At 41.5% G+C, this 20,384-nt stretch overlaps 2 protein-coding genes across 5 annotated transcripts in view; both read right to left on the bottom strand.

The window, feature by feature from the left end:
* The window catches only part of xpr1b (xenotropic and polytropic retrovirus receptor 1b), a 573,636-nt gene that overhangs the window by 360,259 nt on the left and 192,993 nt on the right, over positions 1–20,384 (bottom strand). The window lies entirely within an intron of this gene.
* On the bottom strand, positions 736–19,588 carry si:ch211-13f8.1. Of its 4 annotated transcripts, none has more exons than XM_017352575.4 (10): positions 19,102–19,588; positions 15,261–16,186; positions 13,569–13,626; positions 13,054–13,194; positions 9,787–10,988; positions 8,820–9,000; positions 8,132–8,336; positions 4,818–4,939; positions 4,164–4,333; positions 736–3,429 (listed from the first exon to the last, which is right to left on the bottom strand). In XM_017352575.4, exons 2-10 carry the CDS (start codon positions 16,168–16,170, stop codon positions 3,236–3,238), a joined length of 3,183 nt encoding a protein of 1,060 aa, XP_017208064.2. In that variant the 5' UTR covers positions 16,171–16,186; positions 19,102–19,588; the 3' UTR covers positions 736–3,235. The 4 variants fall into 4 exon arrangements, with proteins under 4 accessions (XP_017208064.2, XP_021322446.1, XP_021322447.1 ...); XM_021466771.3 differs by having other exon boundaries at positions 19,174–19,504; XM_021466772.3 differs by having other exon boundaries at positions 8,820–8,940; positions 19,174–19,504.

Here is a 20,384-nt window from a genome sequence, read left to right as displayed (position 1 = left end):
ACTCCATTTTTTATTTGTATTGTCTACACTTTAGAGTCTAGGTCCACTGTTGCTGATCGTTCAAGTTCTACATTTTAACCTACATGTAATGTCTGTGGTTAAATAAGAAATAAAAGGTTGCATTTATGAAAATTCACCAGCAGATGGCGATAGTTAGGTGCCTGAACGATTCTACTTTCATTCAGCAGTGTTAGTGAAGCTACTCTAAAACTGTACAGTAGCTTGATAAGCTAAACTACTCGTCAGGAAAAGTAGCTAAAGCTAATCTACCGTCAAGCTACACTTGTAAAGAGGTAAAAAAAAAACTATTTAGTATTAATTATAGGTTAATAACTGTACAACTACTTTCCACAGTGTTGTTGTAGTATTGAGCACATTAATGTCGTACTCACAATAAGCATTTAATAGTGGATTTCATTTATGATTTTTTTAAATTATTAATTTAATGTAATTGATTTTTTTATCACTTTTATTAATTATTTATTTGTTTATTAATTTATTCTTTTGCTTCTCGCTATGGGAAGTAGCCTTATTGGTTGTTGAGGGAGGGAAGTGTTTAGTAGAGTTGTTTACAAAATTAATGTTGTAATTCACTGATTTCATGTATTGTGCAGAAAATTTAATATATAATATAAAACAAATAGTGAATTTAACATTATTCCCTGTACAACAGTGACTTTTTCATCACTGATCCATTCATCCATTCAACTACAACATGAATCCTTTCAATCCAGATTAAAAGCACTTGTGGGAGGTAAAAACCCACTCTTTTTATTTGATAGAACAGTGCATTCCACAAGCCATTCTACATTTCTAAACCCATTACAGCAATTACAACATTGTGTCAAAAGATTTCAATCAATACTTAGTAAACTTTCCTTTATTTTGTGATTTTATTTTCATAATTCCATGTTTAGCCGTCCAACACAGCCTCATTGGAAAAATGTGCCCAGGGATACATTTTTAAAATCATGAAATATGTGCTTTTGGGCAGAGGCGATCTTTGACTTGCGGGGACCCTAAACAAAAGTGACATGCGTTTGTCACAAATGGCCCGTTTCCACTGAGTGGTACAGTACGGTTCGGTTTGGTAGGCTTTTATGGCCATTTCCACTGTAAAAAGGCGTACCGAACCAAACCGTACTGTACCACTTTTTCGGCACCCTTTTGAAAGGGTCCCAAACACAAGAAAGGGTACCAAAAGGCGGAGCTAGACGCACAGCTGAATGCTATTAGTTTACAGAGATACGTCATTCGCTTACGCAACAAACCAGAATGTAAACAAAGGACCCGCCATGTTTGAAATACACAACAAGAGATTACAACGGAATTATATATACATATAATGGTCGATCCGGGCTCAAACAAACCTTGTCGTCGTCTTGATGTACAGCCACAAAGCATGGAATAGAGCAGAATCTACCCTGTGCCTCGTAGTTTTTTACGAGCCAGTCTGAGGAGCTAGCGGTTTCGCTTTCTTGTTTGCGCTCCCCGCGCATCTATATCTGTATAAATAACAAACTTCTTGAGCTGATAATAATAACGTGCTTTTGATTATTTATGTGCTTTGGAAACCCGATCCTGTGAGAAGGTGACAAACGCGAGAATGACACATTCAGAAAGTAAAGGACAAACGCGAGAGTGAAGCGCGGGGAAAAAAAGAACCACGTTATTTCTTCAGCCAACGTGAACAAACTGCCTTGTTTTAATTTTTATCATCACCTTTTGGACTAATATGAACTGGGAATGATGGAATTACTCTCTAATAGAGGCGACATGTGCACACAGATGAGAAGTTTTCACCCACTGTAGGCTATACTTTGTGTTGTTTTGAACCAAATTAAGGACAAAATGTTTGCTATGTGTAGTTTTTCTGTAGTTGGTAACATCGCAGACCGTAAGGGGCTGTATGTGTTCATATAAGTTGCATTTATATATTTATTTTATATAATTGCAGACGTTACAGTTGACTATTTCGCACTGTCGTTGATCTGCAGTTATAATCAACTCCTGTTCATAGAAAAGTTAGTAATAAACATTTATACAGAAGTATTTATGTGTGTAAAGCGTCTGTTTTGTGAGAAGTGCTTTTCATATGACATGTGAACGACCTGTGCAGCTTTATTGTAAACATTTCCTCGAGCGAGAATGATGCGACTGAAACTTTGTCATACACCACGCCCACCAAAAGGGTACCCTTGGTAGTGGAAACGCAAGCCTGATAAAGTGACCCGTACCGACCCAAACCGTACTGTCCTGTACAAGTCAGTGGAAACAAGCCAAAAGTGAGCGGGTTAGAGGGATGTCTGACTGTTGTTGAAGTACGGGGAGGGGGGGTGGGGGGGGACAAGGTGGACTGGTATTGAAAAGTGGTAGGCCTAGAGTGATGCGGGACCTTCTGTAATTTGCAGGGCCCTACGCACCTTGCATTAGTGCATGTATAGAGCAGATCATTAATGCTTGTGGGTACTATGGCTGCATTTTGTGTATAAAACAAATGCTATGGAGTGGTTTTTACCTGTGTATGGATGTTTTTTTCTGATGTGAATGGTTTGCTTGAGTGCTCACCATGAACAGTGTCAGACTTGGGACACGAAGTGGAGCAGACTGGTGTTTGAGTATGGCGAAGGACAGTTCCAGAAACCAGGTAAAACAAAACCCCAAAAAGCTGTGTGATTTTGTGGTAGAAGCATTCAGCCGCAATGCCTTTTCTTTTTTAGTTTGCTTATAAAAACACTATTGGTTGAGTTTAGGGAAAAGGTAGGGTGGGTCAGTTGAGCACGAACTTTAGCACCAACTGGGAAAGAATGAAGGCATGCAGCAATGTAGTGTGGATATTCTCTCGTGTTGCCAATAAATTACTTTGTTTTGTTTTTTTTTGTTTTAAACATGCTTCACATGTCTTCAACATGTCTTCACCTCTTCCTTCATAAATCTATACAACCGGAGGTAAACCCGCACACACTTGCATCTTGAAAGCTCATCTACACCATCTTGTGCAACTAGCCCATAAGCTTGTCCCACAATTGTGCGTGAAAAGCACCTAAAGTTACCAAGAAATTCATACAGCGGCCTTTCGTGGATTCACAAGAAATGCTACGTATGAGTCTACATAGTCAGTAGGATATTCGTGAAAACAAAAACTGCAAGAAGACGTAGACCCGGGTACATATTTTTTGGTTCTCAAAAATGTATCCCTGGACACATAATTTCCAATGAGCCTGGGTTATTTGCATCAGTGCTTATTCCAGGAACGTGGAAGGGTCCGGATTGTGGCTTTGGTATCACGGGTCATGAGGCGAGTAACCTGATCTAAGGTCAGTCCAGCAATGATTTCCCCATTGACTTCTAGAATCTCATCTCCAACACCAAGGAGCCCAGTGTAGCTGTTTTCTGTGACACCATCTCCGACCCGTTCCACGTATATACCTATAAAACCAACATAACAGAATGAGATAGATAGCGTGTGAGCATTAAAATGTGCTCAGACCCAAACCAGACGTAAAGGATTAGATCACCCAATGTACATTTTGTAATTAATTACTCACACTCATGTTGTTTAAATCCTTTTGTTCATCTTCGAAACACAAATGAAGATATTTTAGATTAATTGCAAGAGTTTTCTTTTTCCCAATAGTCAGTCATGAAAAGGAACCAACTACTTTGTTAAAACATTTCATGTGCCTTCGATGGTTCCACTATAATCGTACAAAGCTCCAAAAACACTTTTGTGAGGCAAATAAAACTCCAAACTCGGTACTGGGGGGCCGCTGTCCTTAAAAGTTTAGCTACAACCCACCCACCACACACAATCAGACACACCAGGGCTAGCTAATCAAGCTCTAACTAGGCTTTCTAGTAACATCCGTGCATTTGTTTTGAGGCAAGTTGGAGCTAAAATCTGCAGGACACCGGCCCTCCAGGACCGAGTTTGGACACCCCTGGTCTATGTCTTATACATCAGATCAGACAGCACTTTTGAGAGAGCTCCTGGATTTCATCCAAAATATTTTAAATTGTTTTGAAGATGAACGAAGGGCTCAAGGGTTTGGAATGAGTAACTAATAACACAACTTTGATGTTTGGGTGAACAAATCCTTCAAAATATTTGGATTTTTTTCAGTGTTTTGCAGTCAAATGTGGATGAACTATAGAAGTCTAACCTGAGTCTGGTCTTCCTTTACCCCTGGAGATGACAAAGCCAAAGGGTTTGTTGTCTGCAGGTCTGATGAGCTCTATCAGTAATGTCCCATCAGGGAAAGCCTGTACCAGTCGTCCTTGTGGACCTCGAGAATCCTCTAATGCCTCTATGCACTCTTCCTTCTGAAGATCCCTGAATTTAACAGAAATGTGGCATATCAAATACGGTTTTATTGTAGAATCATATTTTCAAATATGTGATCCAGGTTGACAAATCCAGTCTTAAGTTGCATGGGAATATTTGTAGAAATTGCCAAAAACTTTATTTGAGTCAACTTTATTGATTTTTGGCAAAAATCATTAGAGTAGTAAGCAAAGATCATGTACCTTGAAGATATTTAGCTAATTTCCTACTGTACATATATCAAAACCTTTATTAGCAATATGTATTGCTAGCTAAGCACTTCATTTTGACACTTTTAAAGGCTATTTACTCCGTATTTTGACTTTTTAACCCTTAGATTTCAGATTTCCAATTGTATCATGGTTAAACCATACATCAATGGAATGCTTTTTTAAATCATAAGCTCATGATTGGTTTTGTGGTCCAGGGTTATAAATGTCTACGTTTTTATGAATGCATAGAGATAAAAATGCATACAAAAAATATTACACACCTTGGTGCCAAACTCAATGGCAGTGAAAGCTCTCCTAATATAGTAGAACGCTCAAACTTTCTCTTCGGAGACTGTAGACTCTGGACAGAAGAAGCTTTGCGTAACTGAGCCAAAGGAGACTCCTGTTGGCAAAAAGCAAAACTTCAGCAAGATATGACCCAGCTTTCATTTAATTACAAGAACACCCCACTTTTAAAACTAGACCTAATTCCCCTAGAGTTAAACAGTTGAGTTTTTAACAGCCTCATTTTTAATCCACTCAGCTGATCTCTAGGTCTGGCTGAAGAACATTTAACTTAGCTTAGCAAAGATCATTGAATCTTGCTCAAAAAATTGACCAAAGAGTCATGACAGAGAACGAAAATGTACTTTTTTCTAGGCCATTATGGCTAGAAACTACATGCTCATTCTAATGGCATGCAGCAGGTGGAACGATATTACACAGCTCCTGAAAATAGTCCCCAGCTAGACAACTTCCAATGTGAGCACCTGCTTGCCCAGGGAGTGTGTGCTGCGTAATATCATTGTGCCTGCCGCAGCCATGGTATGGTAGGAAAGTTCCTTGATTATTAAACAAGAATGAGACTATAGTTCCTAGTCATTGCCTTAGAACAGGGGTGGCCAACCGTGTTCCTGTAGAGCCACCTTCCTGCAGATTTCAGTTGCAACCCATATCAAACACACCTGCCTGTTATAATCACGGGGTGTACAGTTCCTGATTAATTGGTTCAGGTTTGTTTGATATGGGTAGCAACTGAAATCTGCAGGAAGGTGGCTCCCCAGGAACAGGGTTGGCCCCCCTGCCTTAGAAAATAGCAATTTTACATTGATCTTAGTACACAACCTAGCTAAAGAAGAGTCCAGCCATAAATAGGAAATTGAAACATTTTTGACATTTGGTCAGTTTTGATCAAAATGCTAATGGTATAATGTGATTTAATGATCCATGTCAGTGGTTTCAAACTCAGTTCCTGGAGGGCTGCAGCCCTACACATTTTAATTCCATCCCTGATCCAGCACACTTACCAGTAGTTTTCGAACAAGCCCGAAGGAAATCCATAGTTTGATGAGGTTGTTCAATGAGGGATGGAACTAAACTACAGAGCTGCGGACGGAGTTTGACACTTGTGATCTGTTAACCTAAGCTAACAGTTCTCCCGCCAGACCCAGAGATGGGATAATAAAGTCAAAAATAATAAGCCTGAACTGAAAGTGCAGTGTTCCTTTTACCATATTCACCAGCTATTCACACCTATTTACTGGGCAGATGTGGCATAATGGTTAGGTAGTTGGACTCACTGTGTGTGCTCTCACTGCAATCTGTGTGTGTTTGTGTGTGTGCTCTTACTGTAACCTTTCGATTACAAGCCCAACTCCTGAACCATTAAGGCTGATTTACACTAGTGATGGGTCGTTCATGAACGATTCGTTTATTTTGAACGAATCTTCAAAATGACTCGGGAACTATGAGTCCTCTCAGGGAGTGATTCGTTCATCCGTGTGTGCGCATATTTGTGCAGGTATCTTTAATTTCAAGTCTTCATCACATTGGCAGAAGCCAATCATATGCATTTAAAGCCGGAAAAAGAATTGATCCGCCCACCTCTCGAGTCCTCTATCGGGTCTGAGTCACTCGTTCATCACGAGCCAATCATAGGTGTTTAGAGCCAGAAAAAGTTTTGATCCGTTCATCTCTCCAGTCCTCTATCGGGTCTGAGTCACTCGTTCCTCACGAGCCAATCATACGCGTTTAGAGCCGGAAAAAGAATTGATCCGTTCATCTCTCTAGTCCTCAGGTTTGAGTCATTCTCTCACGTGATGAAGCAATTCTTAACATTTTAATAATTTTTTGGCAAATTGAACCAAATGAACGAAATGACTCGAAAAAAGATTCGTTCATCTTGATCAGTGGTCACCAAACTTGTTCCTGGAGGGCCGGTGTCCTGCAGATTTTAGCTCCAACCCTCATCAAACACACCTGAACAAGCCAATCAAGGTCTTACTGGGAATACTTGAAACACCCAGGCAGGTGTGTTGAGGCAAGATGGAGCTAAACCCTGCAGGGACACCGGCCCTCCAGGACCAGGATTGGTGACCCCTGATCTTGATAAACGAGACTCAAAGATCCGAGACAGTAAAATGTTCCGAACTTCCCATCACTAATTTACACTTCTGCATTGAGAGATCAGTGACCAACGGTGCCTGCCCTGCTGTACATTTATACTTCTGCATGCTCTTTGTGTTGCTCTGCAATAACACTTCCCAAACGCTAGCCAGCAGTAGGTTTTTATGTTCCTTTGTGTTGATTTTCTTCGCGAGTGTTTTGTTTTTTCTGAAGGATACAAGTAGCTAACACCTATTCATTTAGAGCTGGAAACCGGCGGATATGCAACAACTTTAATCATAGGAGCTCCATAAGGTAAACACACAACAAAAGTCTTCATCTGGAACTCCTTCATGGGACTTCCCTACTGAAAAAAGAGGGGTTTTGGCCATTTCCAGGCTGGTTTCCAGCCTTTTCCAGCCTGGTCTTAGCTGGTCAGGCTGGGAGATGACCAGCTTGACCAGCCTAGCCAGACTGGGAGCCCAGCCAAAACCAGCTATGTCCAGCTTAAACCAGGCTGGTCAAGCTGGTTTAAGCTGGATTTAGCTGGTCATTTTCCAGCCTGACCAGCTAAGACTAGGCTGGAAATGGCTGGAAACCACCCTGGAAATGGCCAAAACCCCTCTAAAACCAGCCTGGTCAACCAGCTTAAACCAGCCAACCAGCCTAAGCTGGTTTAAGCTGGATTTTTCAGCAGGGTTGACACTTGTAAACTCTCACTCCATCGGGCTAACAGCTCTCAGCACCACCCACGCTAGTCACCACTACAAAGCCAATCAATCACAAAGCTTGTGCTATGAGTTAGCTACCGTGAGGGCTTTGTGACTGCTCAAAGGCTGCGCCGAAGCTTACGCTTGCTCTTGACGCAGAAGTATAAATCAGCCTTTAGGCCCCCAAAAGAAAGCCTCGCTGTCTGGTAATCGGACCCTGATCTTCCTTGTGATAGGCAAAAATACTGTCCACCATACTAACGAGGAAAGTATGTCCTTTTCGATCCAACAGACTTCTAGTATGTCCCTTTAGATCCACCAGACAGATCTAAGTGTGTTGTTACAGAAGTCTCCAGATATATCTTGGTCAGCAGGCTAAACACGATATGTTTGAATTTTCACTAAACAAAGCCAGAGATACAATCCAAATGATCTTGCATGATATTGCTTGGCTAGGTGTTGCTGTAGTTGTATTAACTCTTAAAGAAAAGAGAACTCACTGTGTGAAGAGACTGGAGAGATGGAGTCCTTTTCAGAGAGACAAGGCCTCTGTGTGTAGGGCTTGAGCGGGCTGTAGGGGAGCACAGGTGCTCCATGCTGTTGGACCGGTTACCCTTCACAAGCTTACCCATACTATTCAGTCCCATAGCTGAGAAAAAGCGACGGAGGGATAGCTTGGGCCTCCCTTCCCGTTCCCCTGCTCTCCTACACATAGAAATCGAAGAGTCCATAATGAGTGCTACAAATGTTTACATGCTGTTTATCTTATTATGTAAAGCAATTATTATTATGAAGGTAAGCGCTCTCTGTAATTGCTGTTTTGCTTTTGTTACCCAAATGCTGGGTTTAGCCTATTGTGTTGGCTTTATACCTATGCAAATATGTCTTTGTTGTCTATGTCGTTGTTGAGGCAACTATGGATGCTTGGATCACCCTATTCCTTGTGAAGGGAAAGGAACAACTGCTAATCAGAAATACTAACCAATAAAATGGCAGTGACGTTGGATACTGTTAGGTTACTTAACCCATTCATTTATAAACCCTACAAGTAACTTTAAGAATGAGAGTTTGCCCTCTTTGTGAACTTCTTATATTTGGCCATTGTAAATGTAAACAGTTTTTTATATATCTATAGTCCATATAGGTAACATTACATATGTCCCAGGTAAAGGATTTAAAGTAGCTTACCTAGACATAGCTAAACTGTCATCCCAATGTATTTCAGCTTTTCTGTGTTCTGCTCTCAGAAGTTCAGCCCTCAGGTCTTCTGTCCTGGACATACCCATAGTTCTCAAAGCCAGATGGCTGTCTGAGGAAACAGGCACTGTACTTTTTGAATCCCTGCAAATGCCATCACTTGCCAAATGACCTGAATCACAACAAATGAATGAACAAACCATGTTGCAATAGGAATCTGTAAACCAGCTCTAAATGAAGTGAAATCTATTGCTGATTTAGAAAGTGTTGTCCGGTTCTGTTCTTGATGGGCCATCTTGGATCCCAAATGGCACCCTGAACCCTTGCAGTTTTCCTCTGGACTTGTGTTATCTAATTCTACAGTACATTTCAATTTGGTATGGGTCATCCAGATCAGGCTTGTGCTTCCACTGCCAACAGTGAGCTTTACTTGGAAGGCATGCTGTATGCCAGAAAGTTGCAGTTAATGCCGTTCTCACTCAAAGAACCAATCTGTAAAGGTCATTCACATATCATGTCTTTTGCATGCTGAATATTTGGTACAAAACTGTGCTACTAGTAACCCTTGAGAAAGGGTCCCAAAAAGTGGTATGGTACGATTCACTATTTTGGTACTTTTGACAGTGGAAAATAAATAAATACATACTGTACTCTACTGGTTAGTGGAAATGAGGCATTTTTATGCTTAGAGCTTGCCATGGTGTGGTCGTAGCTGAAAGGCTCTTTCAGATAATATTTCAAAAGCTAACATGCAGCCTTGGTCAACCCTGTAGTAGTATTAACTATGCATGCCTCGGGTAGACATTAACAGATTTTTTTTGTTTTTTTGCTTTTGTTTGGCTTTCCAGCAGCCATAATAATCATCTTTAATCTAGAAGCAGTATGTCATGCCATTCTTTAGTCAGCTAGTGGGATGCCACATGTAATACTTTTATCACTTTGTTTTAGGTAAACTTACCAGTGACTGGGTCACTTCCAGAGTCCCATATTGCTAGGGCTTGAAGGTCTGTAGTTAGCATAGACGAGGAATACCTGAGAGAAGATGGCCTGTTGCATAAAGTCAGGCCTGAGGTGGCTGAATGAACCTGGGGGGAGGCACTAAGAGTGACACTGAGATGCTCTTCGGTTGGTATGTTTTCATGGTGAGAACCTCCATCCATTGTGTGGTCGAGGTGAATCAAGCGGTACTGAACTGATGGCATCAGCGTAACCACACGTTGCCCTGAAGGACGGCTCTTGGAACCTGATTTCAGAGCTGATTTAATGGGGAGGTGTGGAGGAGAGTCACTGACTTTGTTGGCGAGCTCTTTATCCTCAGCATCAGACGAGGTTTCTGTGGCACCTTCTGATTGCATCTTCAGTAGTTTTGAGTGTGTGGTTGGATCCTCCAGACTTGACCTGGTTTTGGAGTTCCTTCTTTGGGCCCAAAGATCTTGGCTTCGTGCATAAGGTCCATTAGCAGTTTCAGCTCTGCTTTCCCCTTTCCTGCTCCGTCTACGAAGCTTCCCAAAAGCTGACATGCTCTCACCTGCACCTCCCACACCTCCCCGCCCTACGTTATCTGTAAGACTGACACTTCCAGTGAGAGTTAACCTTTCCAAGAAGGTTGGGTGCATGGTTCGGCGACATGTTTGGTTAGGTGTGACCCATCGAGGGACTGCCTTCTCTTGAGAATCTGTGATACCATGTGTTGATTTAGAAAGGCAATCTTTAGTCTGGGCAGCTGCCAAGATGCTTCCACAAGCTTCACATGTCCTGAGCATTTCATCCTTTGGCACCATCGCAGCCAAACAGTCTCCCTCCTTGGTTAATATTGCTACAGGGATGCCAATGTTTACCCAGTTTATTGCCGCCCCCCTGCCTTCTTCTGAAATGTTGTACTCTGATTCTGCCTTCAGCTGTTGGGCGGAGTGGGATTTCTCAACTACCACTGGTCCACGTTCACGCACCCGCTCCAGGTATCGTCGCTCAGCCTCCTTTTCAGACTCATCTTCAAAACGCACTCTTGTAGGTGACTGACCATACCGACGTGAACGCATGCCACGTTCATGATTCCGTCCCCGGATGTCTGGTGACTGAAGAGGTGAGGCCAGCTCATCTTGAGCTGTGACAAGAACAGCACTGTGCAGTGTAGATGACACAGCGATTGGCAAGAGCTCCCTATAATGCAGATACAAGAGATTTTTAAAGAACACCTGGAAATCTGCAAACAAAGTTTCATTTCATTATCTGTTACATCACTGAAAGTTGCTTAATTATCATTCCAACCTAAACCTTCATTTTTTATTTCAAATTAAAGAGCCCCTATTATGGTTTTTTGAGAATGACCTCCTATGTAGTGTGTAACACAGCTATAAGTAAAGTGAAATATCCAGCTTAAGGATATATAAGGATAATTAAGGCTTAAATCTGAAAGTACACAGTGTTAAAAACTATTAATTCATTTATAAAAGAGTGGACTCTTAGTGCTTAAATGAATTGTCTTGATAATGAGTTTTTAGCCATTTCGGCGTGACGTGGATACGAAACTTAAGCCCCGCCCAATTGTTGTGCACGCAAACCCGGGAAAATTGAAACCTGCGGCCCCGCCCACAAACAGTAGCAAAGAAAAAGAGGAAGCCAAGCACTGTAGCAGACGCCGTTTGAAATAAGTCATGAAGACGCTGTGGGATATTCTGCTGCATATTATTGGAAGTGTGAAGGAAATTTAGTGTTATTTTTTCTACCCAAAGATAAAACTCTGAAGAGTCAGTGGTTGAGGTTTATTTTTGCAAAAATACCTCAGCATTATAGCCCAGCCTTGTGCAGTTCCAGTGCTTCTGGCATCTACACACAACGGGGTATTTATCGGCTGTTTGTTAAAGAAAGGATCAGAAAAGACTATTGATGTAAGGGACTTTGTCAGTACATGGATCAGAGAATCATGGATCAGTTTCTTCCTCCATTTTACAAGTGTAAGTAAGTGCGAATAAAATGGCTGCCTCCTTGTTTTCTCTAGCTTGCAATTTATGTATTTAATTGTGTTTTGTTACTTGTAACTGCTTGTACTGTATCTGGTTAACTCTTTATATTCTCATATCGCATCTAATGCCACGTTTAAAACGTGACGTATGGCGCTTTGTTTAAGGATTTAAATGCGTTTATGAGCTCGCGTTCCACTGCCGTTTGTCCTTGCTATGGCCACCGTCGGTTGTTCTTACACATGTGCACCGGTCAAGGCTCAGAATAGTTCAGCTTTTGCCGCTGTGTGGATTAATACTGAATATGTGTCATGGTTAAGAATACCTGCTAACATCTGTCCTTAAAAATCCGGGAGACCGGGGGGGTTAGGTTCTGGGTGAGGTATCTGAATAAAACTGAGAGCTGGAGCAAGCTGAACTGGCGTTCTAGGCAAACGGCGGTCACGCCACCCTCAACCCGAAAGTGAAAAATAAAGTGACCGGTTCGCGGATGAAAGTGAGGACCGGGAGGGAGGAGGTGGGTGTTGCAGATGATAGTGAGGAATAGGAGGTTCGTGGATGCCACCCTCACAATTCTGCTGCCCAAGGCGGCCGCCTAGGTTGCCTCTATGGACACGCAGGCCCTGATAACACTGTTGAGAACCGGGTATTGTGTACTACGGTGTTAATAACTACTATAAAGCATGTCTAGGGCGGCCACTGCGATCGGATTCTATACCAATGGTTTGGGATTGGGGGGGGGGGGGGTGTAGTGGTGGTATGGAGATGGGTCATACATACACTCTGCACTCTGACTACTTTAATATTGTCAATAAGACGTGGTGGCCACTGAACGCTGTCGACCAATCACAACAGGCTGTCATCTGTCCAATCAGCGCAGATTAGCTTTGCGCTAAGGAGGGGTTTGGAATGAATCATATGAGAGTCGCTGGGATAATTAGGTAAAAATAAATGCAAATTATAAGACCATGAAAGTGTTTTTTGACCTTGCATGCATATCCGTCTGTTGTTGGAGACCCGTAAAACCAAAATATGACCCTTTTTTAATGTATAATAGGGGCTCTTTAAATAGATTAATGCTTTTGATCATATTTGTGTGCCTTTGTTTATTGATAAATCTTGCCAAAAACTTGATATATGCAATTCATTTGATTATATAACACAAGAATACAACATTGAATTAAAAAATATTTCAGTGTATACTTCTAGATGACAAAAAAATGTAGTACAACAAGAAAGTCATTAAAAGCGCTGAGGTGACTTACAGGCCTTCTCTCTGGCCAAGACAGGTGGGACTTTCGCTCTTAGAGTTCTGGGAACGTGCTTTGAATCGAGCTCTTTCTAACAGACGCTTTGCTTGTTCATGACGTGGACTGAGAGTTACTTCATTGGTGGAAATCAAAGGCCTGTTCAAAAACAGAAAAGCGATTTGACACACACTTGAGTAAGTGTACTGATTATGCAAAGTCTTATATTTTGTCAAGCATTTTTGATATGTTTTCATCCAAACCTATAAAATCTTAGAAACAGCAGTAGCAATTTCCGTTTGTATGTACAACATTTAACAATAGAATTATGGTCCTGAATCTCCCCACAAATCAGTAATAAACATACAGAATGTCAGTGGCGTAAATCTGTCTTATGTAATCTTTATCGTGCGCATGCTTTAATCTTAAATTGACGAGATGCTTGTTTTTCTCATGGATTTGTGTTCTGGCAGAGGTCTACCACAGCTATATGAAAACGAACAAGGATGTGTTTGATTGAAAATGTATTTTACCTGTAGTTAAACACGGGCTCCTTTGCGATGATTGCCGAGTCCCAGTAGGGAGGTAAATCTAAAATGAATTAAACACACACACATAGGTTTCAAAAACCCAGCTCGCACATGCTTTCAATGTTTTCAGGCTCCAAGCATTAGAAATAAAGATATACTTGTGAACTACCGCCACCATTCCTCCCTATCAACGCATGTATGATAACAACAAGCCCACTGAATCGTTATCCTGTAGTCCTCCGAGCCAGAAGAGCTCAGCTTGCTGTTACACAACACTCAAACCAAGCTGGCAGATCTCAGCGTATCCCTACATCGTATGGTATTAAAACACTATTATCTGCCCTGCTCCACTCTTTCCCAAACCCTTCCCCCCACATCTGTAATTACGGTGACAGGCAGGCACATCTGTTCTGAGAGATCATACTAACCTCCCTGCTGTAAGTTTTGGCTTGGTGACCCATGGTTAGCTAATGCTGGTTAAACCATAAACACCGCAAAACGTACAGGGCAATTAACAGAAACCAAATGATAGTATGCAGAAGTCATTTACATTTAGTCTTTTGTCAGACGCTATTATCCAAAGTGACTTACAAGTGTGGATAAAAGTAGCTATTTTAATCATCAGACAGCAGAAGAATCTAAAGATTTAAGATTTTTTTTGCTCTGAACATACAGAGAGAAGAAAGTGTAGCCTACAGGTTTACACTCATCTGTGTAGAGCACACTCAAAATTGCACAATGTTTTCCAAGAAGTATGGAGCATGGGGCTAAGTCATTAACCTAACTTGAAATTCCAAAAAGCTATTGACCAAAGCTCCAATTATCATGCACTTCTTGTCAGAAAAGTAAACTGTGATCAATAGCAAATCTCTTCCAAAGGCAAGATGGCTCTCTAAAGAAACTCCAAATCTTTTTGAAGAAACCCAGAAAATGGCTATATTGGTTGTTCATTGCTGAATAAACCGAAGATTTAACTGCTGTCATTGATTCAGCGTGATCACATGGCTACTAAACCCCAAATCTCATCTAATGACTTATTTTAAAACACTCGACTAAAGTAATGCTTCATTCACACTAGCAGTGACTTTGCAGCTGCCTGTCGCTCTGGGTGAGGACAGACATCCCAAGTTTCCCGGAAGTTCCGAGAGTCTCCCGCAAATCCATAGAGACTCCCGGTGCCCACAAACGAATGATAATCTCCAGGAAATCGCGCCTCTCCTGCCTGGTCCTTAAATAGTCTCCACCGCATCCCTCCCAGCTCTTCAGGTACGTCGGGCGCAACTCAACCCCACCGCTCTTCAGGTACCTCGCGCACTACTCACCCCACCGCTCTTCAGGTATGTCACACGCAACTCACCCCCACCGCTCTTCAGGTACATCGCACGCACACGCCCCCACCGCTCTTCAAATACGTTCCGCACCACTCTTCAGATACGTCGCGCAACACACCCCCACGGCTCTTCAAATACGTCGCGCGCACACGTACCACCGCTCTTCAGACACGTCGCGCACATGTACCGCCGCTCTTCAGGCACCCACTCTACCATGACCTCCTTCATTTTAAAAAACAAAATGCATCCATACTGTCTGTACTTCTGGCTACATAATTTACAATCTCCATAAATGTATATAGGGCTACGTTTTCAGAATGAGCCTATGTTGCAATATGTACTATCACAACTGCAAAAGCCTTACCTCTTTGCGGCTCTTTTGGTGGTTGATATTGTCCTTCTGGACGCATCGAAGTTGTGATCTCAATGGCCTCGACTTGGTATTGGCTCAGGTATGACTTGTTTATCTCTGCTTTCTCTGCAGAACCCAGAGTTCCTCCTCTGGAGCACACAGTCTCCCAGCTGTCTGCCTTCCACAACCCACCAACTGGATCTGCTGCTCCCATCTCCTTCTGGAGAGACCTATGAAAAGCACTTTCCAGGCTATCAGACCTTTGCAGCTCCTTATGAACCACTGCACCCACAGTCTTTAGTTTTGGCTTCCGTTTGAGACTCTCTTCGATTGTGTGTGGGACATCTTTTGGAGCTGGAAGCGCGGAGGAACTCTCTGAATTAAGAAGTAGCGTCTCTGGTCGTGCAACTCGCCAAAATCCCTTGGGAGGAGCCCAGTGCCTGGGAGATGTTTGTGATTTTGCTGAAATGTTCCCTTGAGGCTCACCGACACCACCCACTACAATATTCTCCAAGCTAGATCCTTCACAAAGCCCACGATGCATTTCTGGAGCACCATGAGATGGGCTTTCGACACCACTTTCACTGCAAGAGTCCTTTCCTCCTTGTTCATCACTTATTGACCTATCAGTGCATTCTTTTTGGCAAGAAGACAGCGCTTCACAGTTTTGGGTTTTCTTCACTGTCCCTTCTGCTGAATTCTCACATAATAGATCGTCCCTCTCTGCCCCCTTTAACTTTCTCTGGGATACTGCTTTGACTTTTGATTGCAGGGCTGAAACGGCTGAACTGGAGGTAGAAGATTGGGTGGGGGAACATGCTTTGGATGTCAACAGATCGTTCTGATGGTCACTTGGTAGCTCAGCATCTTGCTTACTCCTTGGTTGTTCTGTCCCAGAGACCTCTTCTGTTTCCTCCTCCATTTTGCAATGAAGGTCACTTGAAAAACAAAAGAAGACAAAATTAAAAACCAGATGAAGTTACGGGGTTAGTTAACCAAAAACTGAAAACTCTGTCATCGTTTACTCACTTTGACTTTCTTTCAACCCAGACTCATTGTGAAAACATAGCCCTATATATGTTTCTGGAGAGCGCCAAATACATTCCAGGAGCTTTTTTTTTTTTTTTTTTTTTTTTGTCGTTTTTGTTTTCAAAATCCACCAGAGGTCGCTGTGTATGCTTTTTCAGATCTCAAATTTCTCTTGTGAGTGGCATTCGCGCCTGCTGTTCTCATGTAAATCCACCAGAGGACGCTGTCGACTGATTGACTGACTGGCTGACTGACTGACCAACCGACCGATCCCCCCTCACCCAACCAATAGTGTTTTCAAAAGCACCAATTGACCCGCCCACACACTTCTCTAAACAAACCGACCGTGTTTTGTAAAGCAATCCAGAAAAAGAAAAGCCCTTGCCTGATTTTAACCACATTTTCAGATTTTACTCACTCTGTTATTTATTTGTTTATTTAGTTATTTTCCTTTTGTTTTTGTTTTATCCACTTCCTGGAACCGTTTTCACCAGACTCAAACCCTGTCATCACGGTCAATCTCTGTGTCTCACGTCCACCAACATTTGTGGTGAGCCACTAGGCAAACTGGTAACAGCGGGAAAGCCGTCCACACGGAGGTAAGTGGTCAGCTGCTAGCATGAAAAGGTACGGCATTATACCACCCCAAAGTGTTTATTTTAAAGACCAAATGCAGGCATACGTACTTCTAACTACATAATTCACGATTTCCAGAAATGTATATAAGGCTACGTTTTCAGAATGAGTCTATGTTGCTTTCTTTCTTCTGATAAACATAGTAAGGTATTTCAAAGAAAGCTTGAAACTTGTAACCACTGACTTCCATAGTATTTATTTGTCCTACTCCGTTTTTTTTTCAGGGTTTCCGCTTTCTTCAAATTATCCTATTTTGTGTTCAACAAAAAATAAATAAACTCATAAAGGTTTGAAACCACACAAAGGTGAGTAAATGGTGAGTGAATTTTTTTATTTTTGGGGTGAATTATCCTTTTAAAGATTTTGCAGATTAGATTAAGTGTGTCATACTATAGTAGGTGCATTACCAACATGTGTACGTCACACAACATAAAATGAATATGAGCTTATAAATCTATAACTTTACCTTGAGGATGACAAAACTTCAAAATGGATTTAGAATAAATTGACAGTAACACTTTGTTTTGATGGTCCATTTGAGTATTATATGCACAAGTTTCTACATCTTGTTTATATATGAACAGCAGCTACGCTAATTATTCTCTTTATTCTCCATTTCCACCTGGGGATACTCATCCCGAGGTCCTCAGATTATGCGGAGTCACTGATTGGATCCAAGATCAGCGACGAGATGATCCCAAGGTGTCCATATCCGGGACCAGGCCGTATCCTGAGCTGCTACTGCGCTGTTGGTCAGGGGGGAGTGGAGAGCATGAGACTGATTCCAGTGACGCTCCAGGGACAGACGAGTCTTCGCTGAGGCCATCTTCCAGCCTCCACTGCTGAGACTGCAGCTCTGCACAAGACTTTTGGCCAGCGGAAAAATTAAAATGGTCGTGCCCAACTGAGTCTGATTCTCTCAAGGTTTTTTTTCTTCACTCTCCTATTGGTGAAGTTTTTTTTACCCTCTCCGCTGTCGCCACTGGCTTGCATGGTTCAGGATCTGTAAAGCTACGCATCGATGAATTTGCTCTTCAGTGTTTGGACTCTCAGTAATGATTTCAAACCACACTGAACTGAGCTAAACTGAACCGAACTTAAACACTAAAAACTGAACTACTCTGATCCAGTTACTATGACCATTTATGTGAAGCTGCTTTGACACAATCTACATTGTAAAAGCGCTATACAAATACAGCTGAATTGAAAATTGAATATTAGACTGTCTGCTCAATATCTGTTGATACTGCTCCTTCAACAGACATTTAACTGACATTTAACTTTGCAAGTACGTGTCAACACTAACCCCAACCCCATTCTAACAGTCTAATTATAATCTACTGAGAATTAGTTGGCATGTAGATGCAATGTAAATTAAATTCAACTGACCAAAATAAAGTGTGACCAAATTTTCCATTGGAAATGAGCATTTTTCTCAGAATCCAATGATTATGTTGAGTTATTTCATTTTAAAGACCTTTAAAAGAGTGTATTCTTTGCCATAAACTTGAAATTATTGAACCGACACACAGGAGTTTGATAAAAATGCAAATTTTTTTTAAGGAAATGTCAAACAGCTGTTAGAGGTTTTTGCATACAACTTGTCATATAGACACATGTAGTTTGTTTTTGTTTAAAGTTAAACGTCATGCAATCTTTAGGGTGGTATACTGCAGTTTAAAAGTTATAATACCTAAATTATAAATATTTCCCATTTAAATGTAAATATAAAAATATATTAAATATTAAAAATGTAAAAAAGTGTGTACATATCAGTACAATATGGGGGAGATTGGGGTAAACTTAGTATATGAACAGTATGTAAACAGTTGCAAATAAAGATTCTTTATGATAAGTGTCATGAAAAATCATTTGAATAAAAAAGGTTCATTACAGTGAGAAAAAAAAAGGTTTTTACAATGTATTTTAAACTAAAAATCAATAGATTCTTTAAATGCCCGTCCGCAAAAGCCTCTTCATGGAACCAAAATCTATTTTTTCTATGGCATCACTACAAAAATGTATCTATTATGTTTTAAGGCTGTGGATATCTGCATATATATGTTTAAATCAATTTTGTCAGGGTTATTTATTAAAATATGGTCAAAAAAACATTTATGAAACATTATTAACTATGATACATTATTAAATGACATTATATAATAAAATACATTGTATAACATCTTACCTTAATCCTCTCACTTACTGTCCATTTGAGTCTGTTACAGTTCACAGGTTCAGTTAAATAAATTACACTTACAAAATCATTCTTTCCTCTTCTTGCCCAGTAATTCTTGAATGGCCAAAAACCAAAATCAGAGTTAGCCGTTGAAATGAGAATCGTCTCCCATGATGCCCCTCTTCTTTCAGCCGTCAGCAGCACCTATCAGTGCACATCCGCTGCTGCTGGATTCCATCTCTAACCTATGAGCGCTCACTCAATATTCAGGATTGGTCTGTTAATCCCCGCAGAAATCAGACGGATTAGGCAAAAATGGAAAATAAATGCGTACTCTAATTCCTCTGATGTCAACCGCAGCATTTCATTGCATAAGATGGAACAATTCACAGAAGCGGCATTCACAAAGTGCAGGCGGTATGTAGAGGTCACGTGTGATAGAACAAGTATTTAGAGAGATGCCCCTGATTGCAGCTGGACAAAAAGATTATCTTGTGAGAGAGAAAAAATTCCTAGTGTTGGCAAATACCAAAACAAAAATACTGTACTAGATGACAGGGGGGGGGGGGTAGTTGTGCTAACTGAAGAGCGGGGGGATATGTCGCGCTCGAACTCAAGAGCAGGGGGGGAGTTGGGGGGGGTTGGTTGGTTTGGGGGCAGGGGGGATATGTCACTCGAAAACTGAAGAGTGAGGGGGGTGACGCAGGAAAACTTGGGGGGTGGGGGCGTGGCAATTTGGGTGGGGGGGTTGTGTTGCTAGGGCACTTCAGATCACTTTGGAAGGGCACTTTCTATTCAAGACTAAAAAGGGCATGTGCTCTGCACAGGTTGAGCCCTATGTGTGCACGTGCCTGATTTCCTCAACATTCTACACACAATACCCCATAATGACAATGTGGAAAAAGAGTTTTTGTAACAACAGGTCGTTCGAGTGTCTGCCGAACATAGGCTTGCACACAGTTTAAATACATTTCTGTGTCTTATTACTCCACCCAAATGTACACATTACACATCTCCATCAGCTTCTCCGCTAATGGGATCTTAAATCTCTCAGGTGGCCACCACCAACAGTATCTCAATGTCTTTCAGGGGTCTTACCCATGTCCAGTTAAGGTCTTTCCTTCCTGCTTCCTGCTCCTTCAGCCAAAAACAATGCTCAACAATATATCTTGTTCACAGTCCACTGAGCTTTCAACTGTAAGTTCAGCTGAAGTTCATAGGTACTCATAACTTTTTAGGTGTCAGTACAAATGAGTGTGGGCGCAGGTGCAGGTGCACTTTATTATGTGTTA

Source organism: Danio rerio, chromosome 2 (genome assembly GCF_049306965.1).
Source record: "Danio rerio strain Tuebingen ecotype United States chromosome 2, GRCz12tu, whole genome shotgun sequence".
Lineage (NCBI taxonomy): Eukaryota > Metazoa > Chordata > Actinopteri > Cypriniformes > Danionidae > Danio > Danio rerio.
This window is presented reverse-complemented; position numbering and strand designations above follow the sequence as displayed.

Bases quoted from the DNA above. Each gene is read 5' to 3' on its own strand.
- si:ch211-13f8.1 (XM_021466771.3), bottom strand. The intron at 13,195-13,568 runs GTAAAATACATT...GTTTTTGAACAG, and splicing joins GAGCCCGTGTTTAACTACAG to GCCTTTGATTTCCACCAATG. The intron at 4,940-8,131 runs GTGAGTTCTCTT...TTTTGCCAACAG, and splicing joins CTCTCCAGTCTCTTCACACA to GAGTCTCCTTTGGCTCAGTT.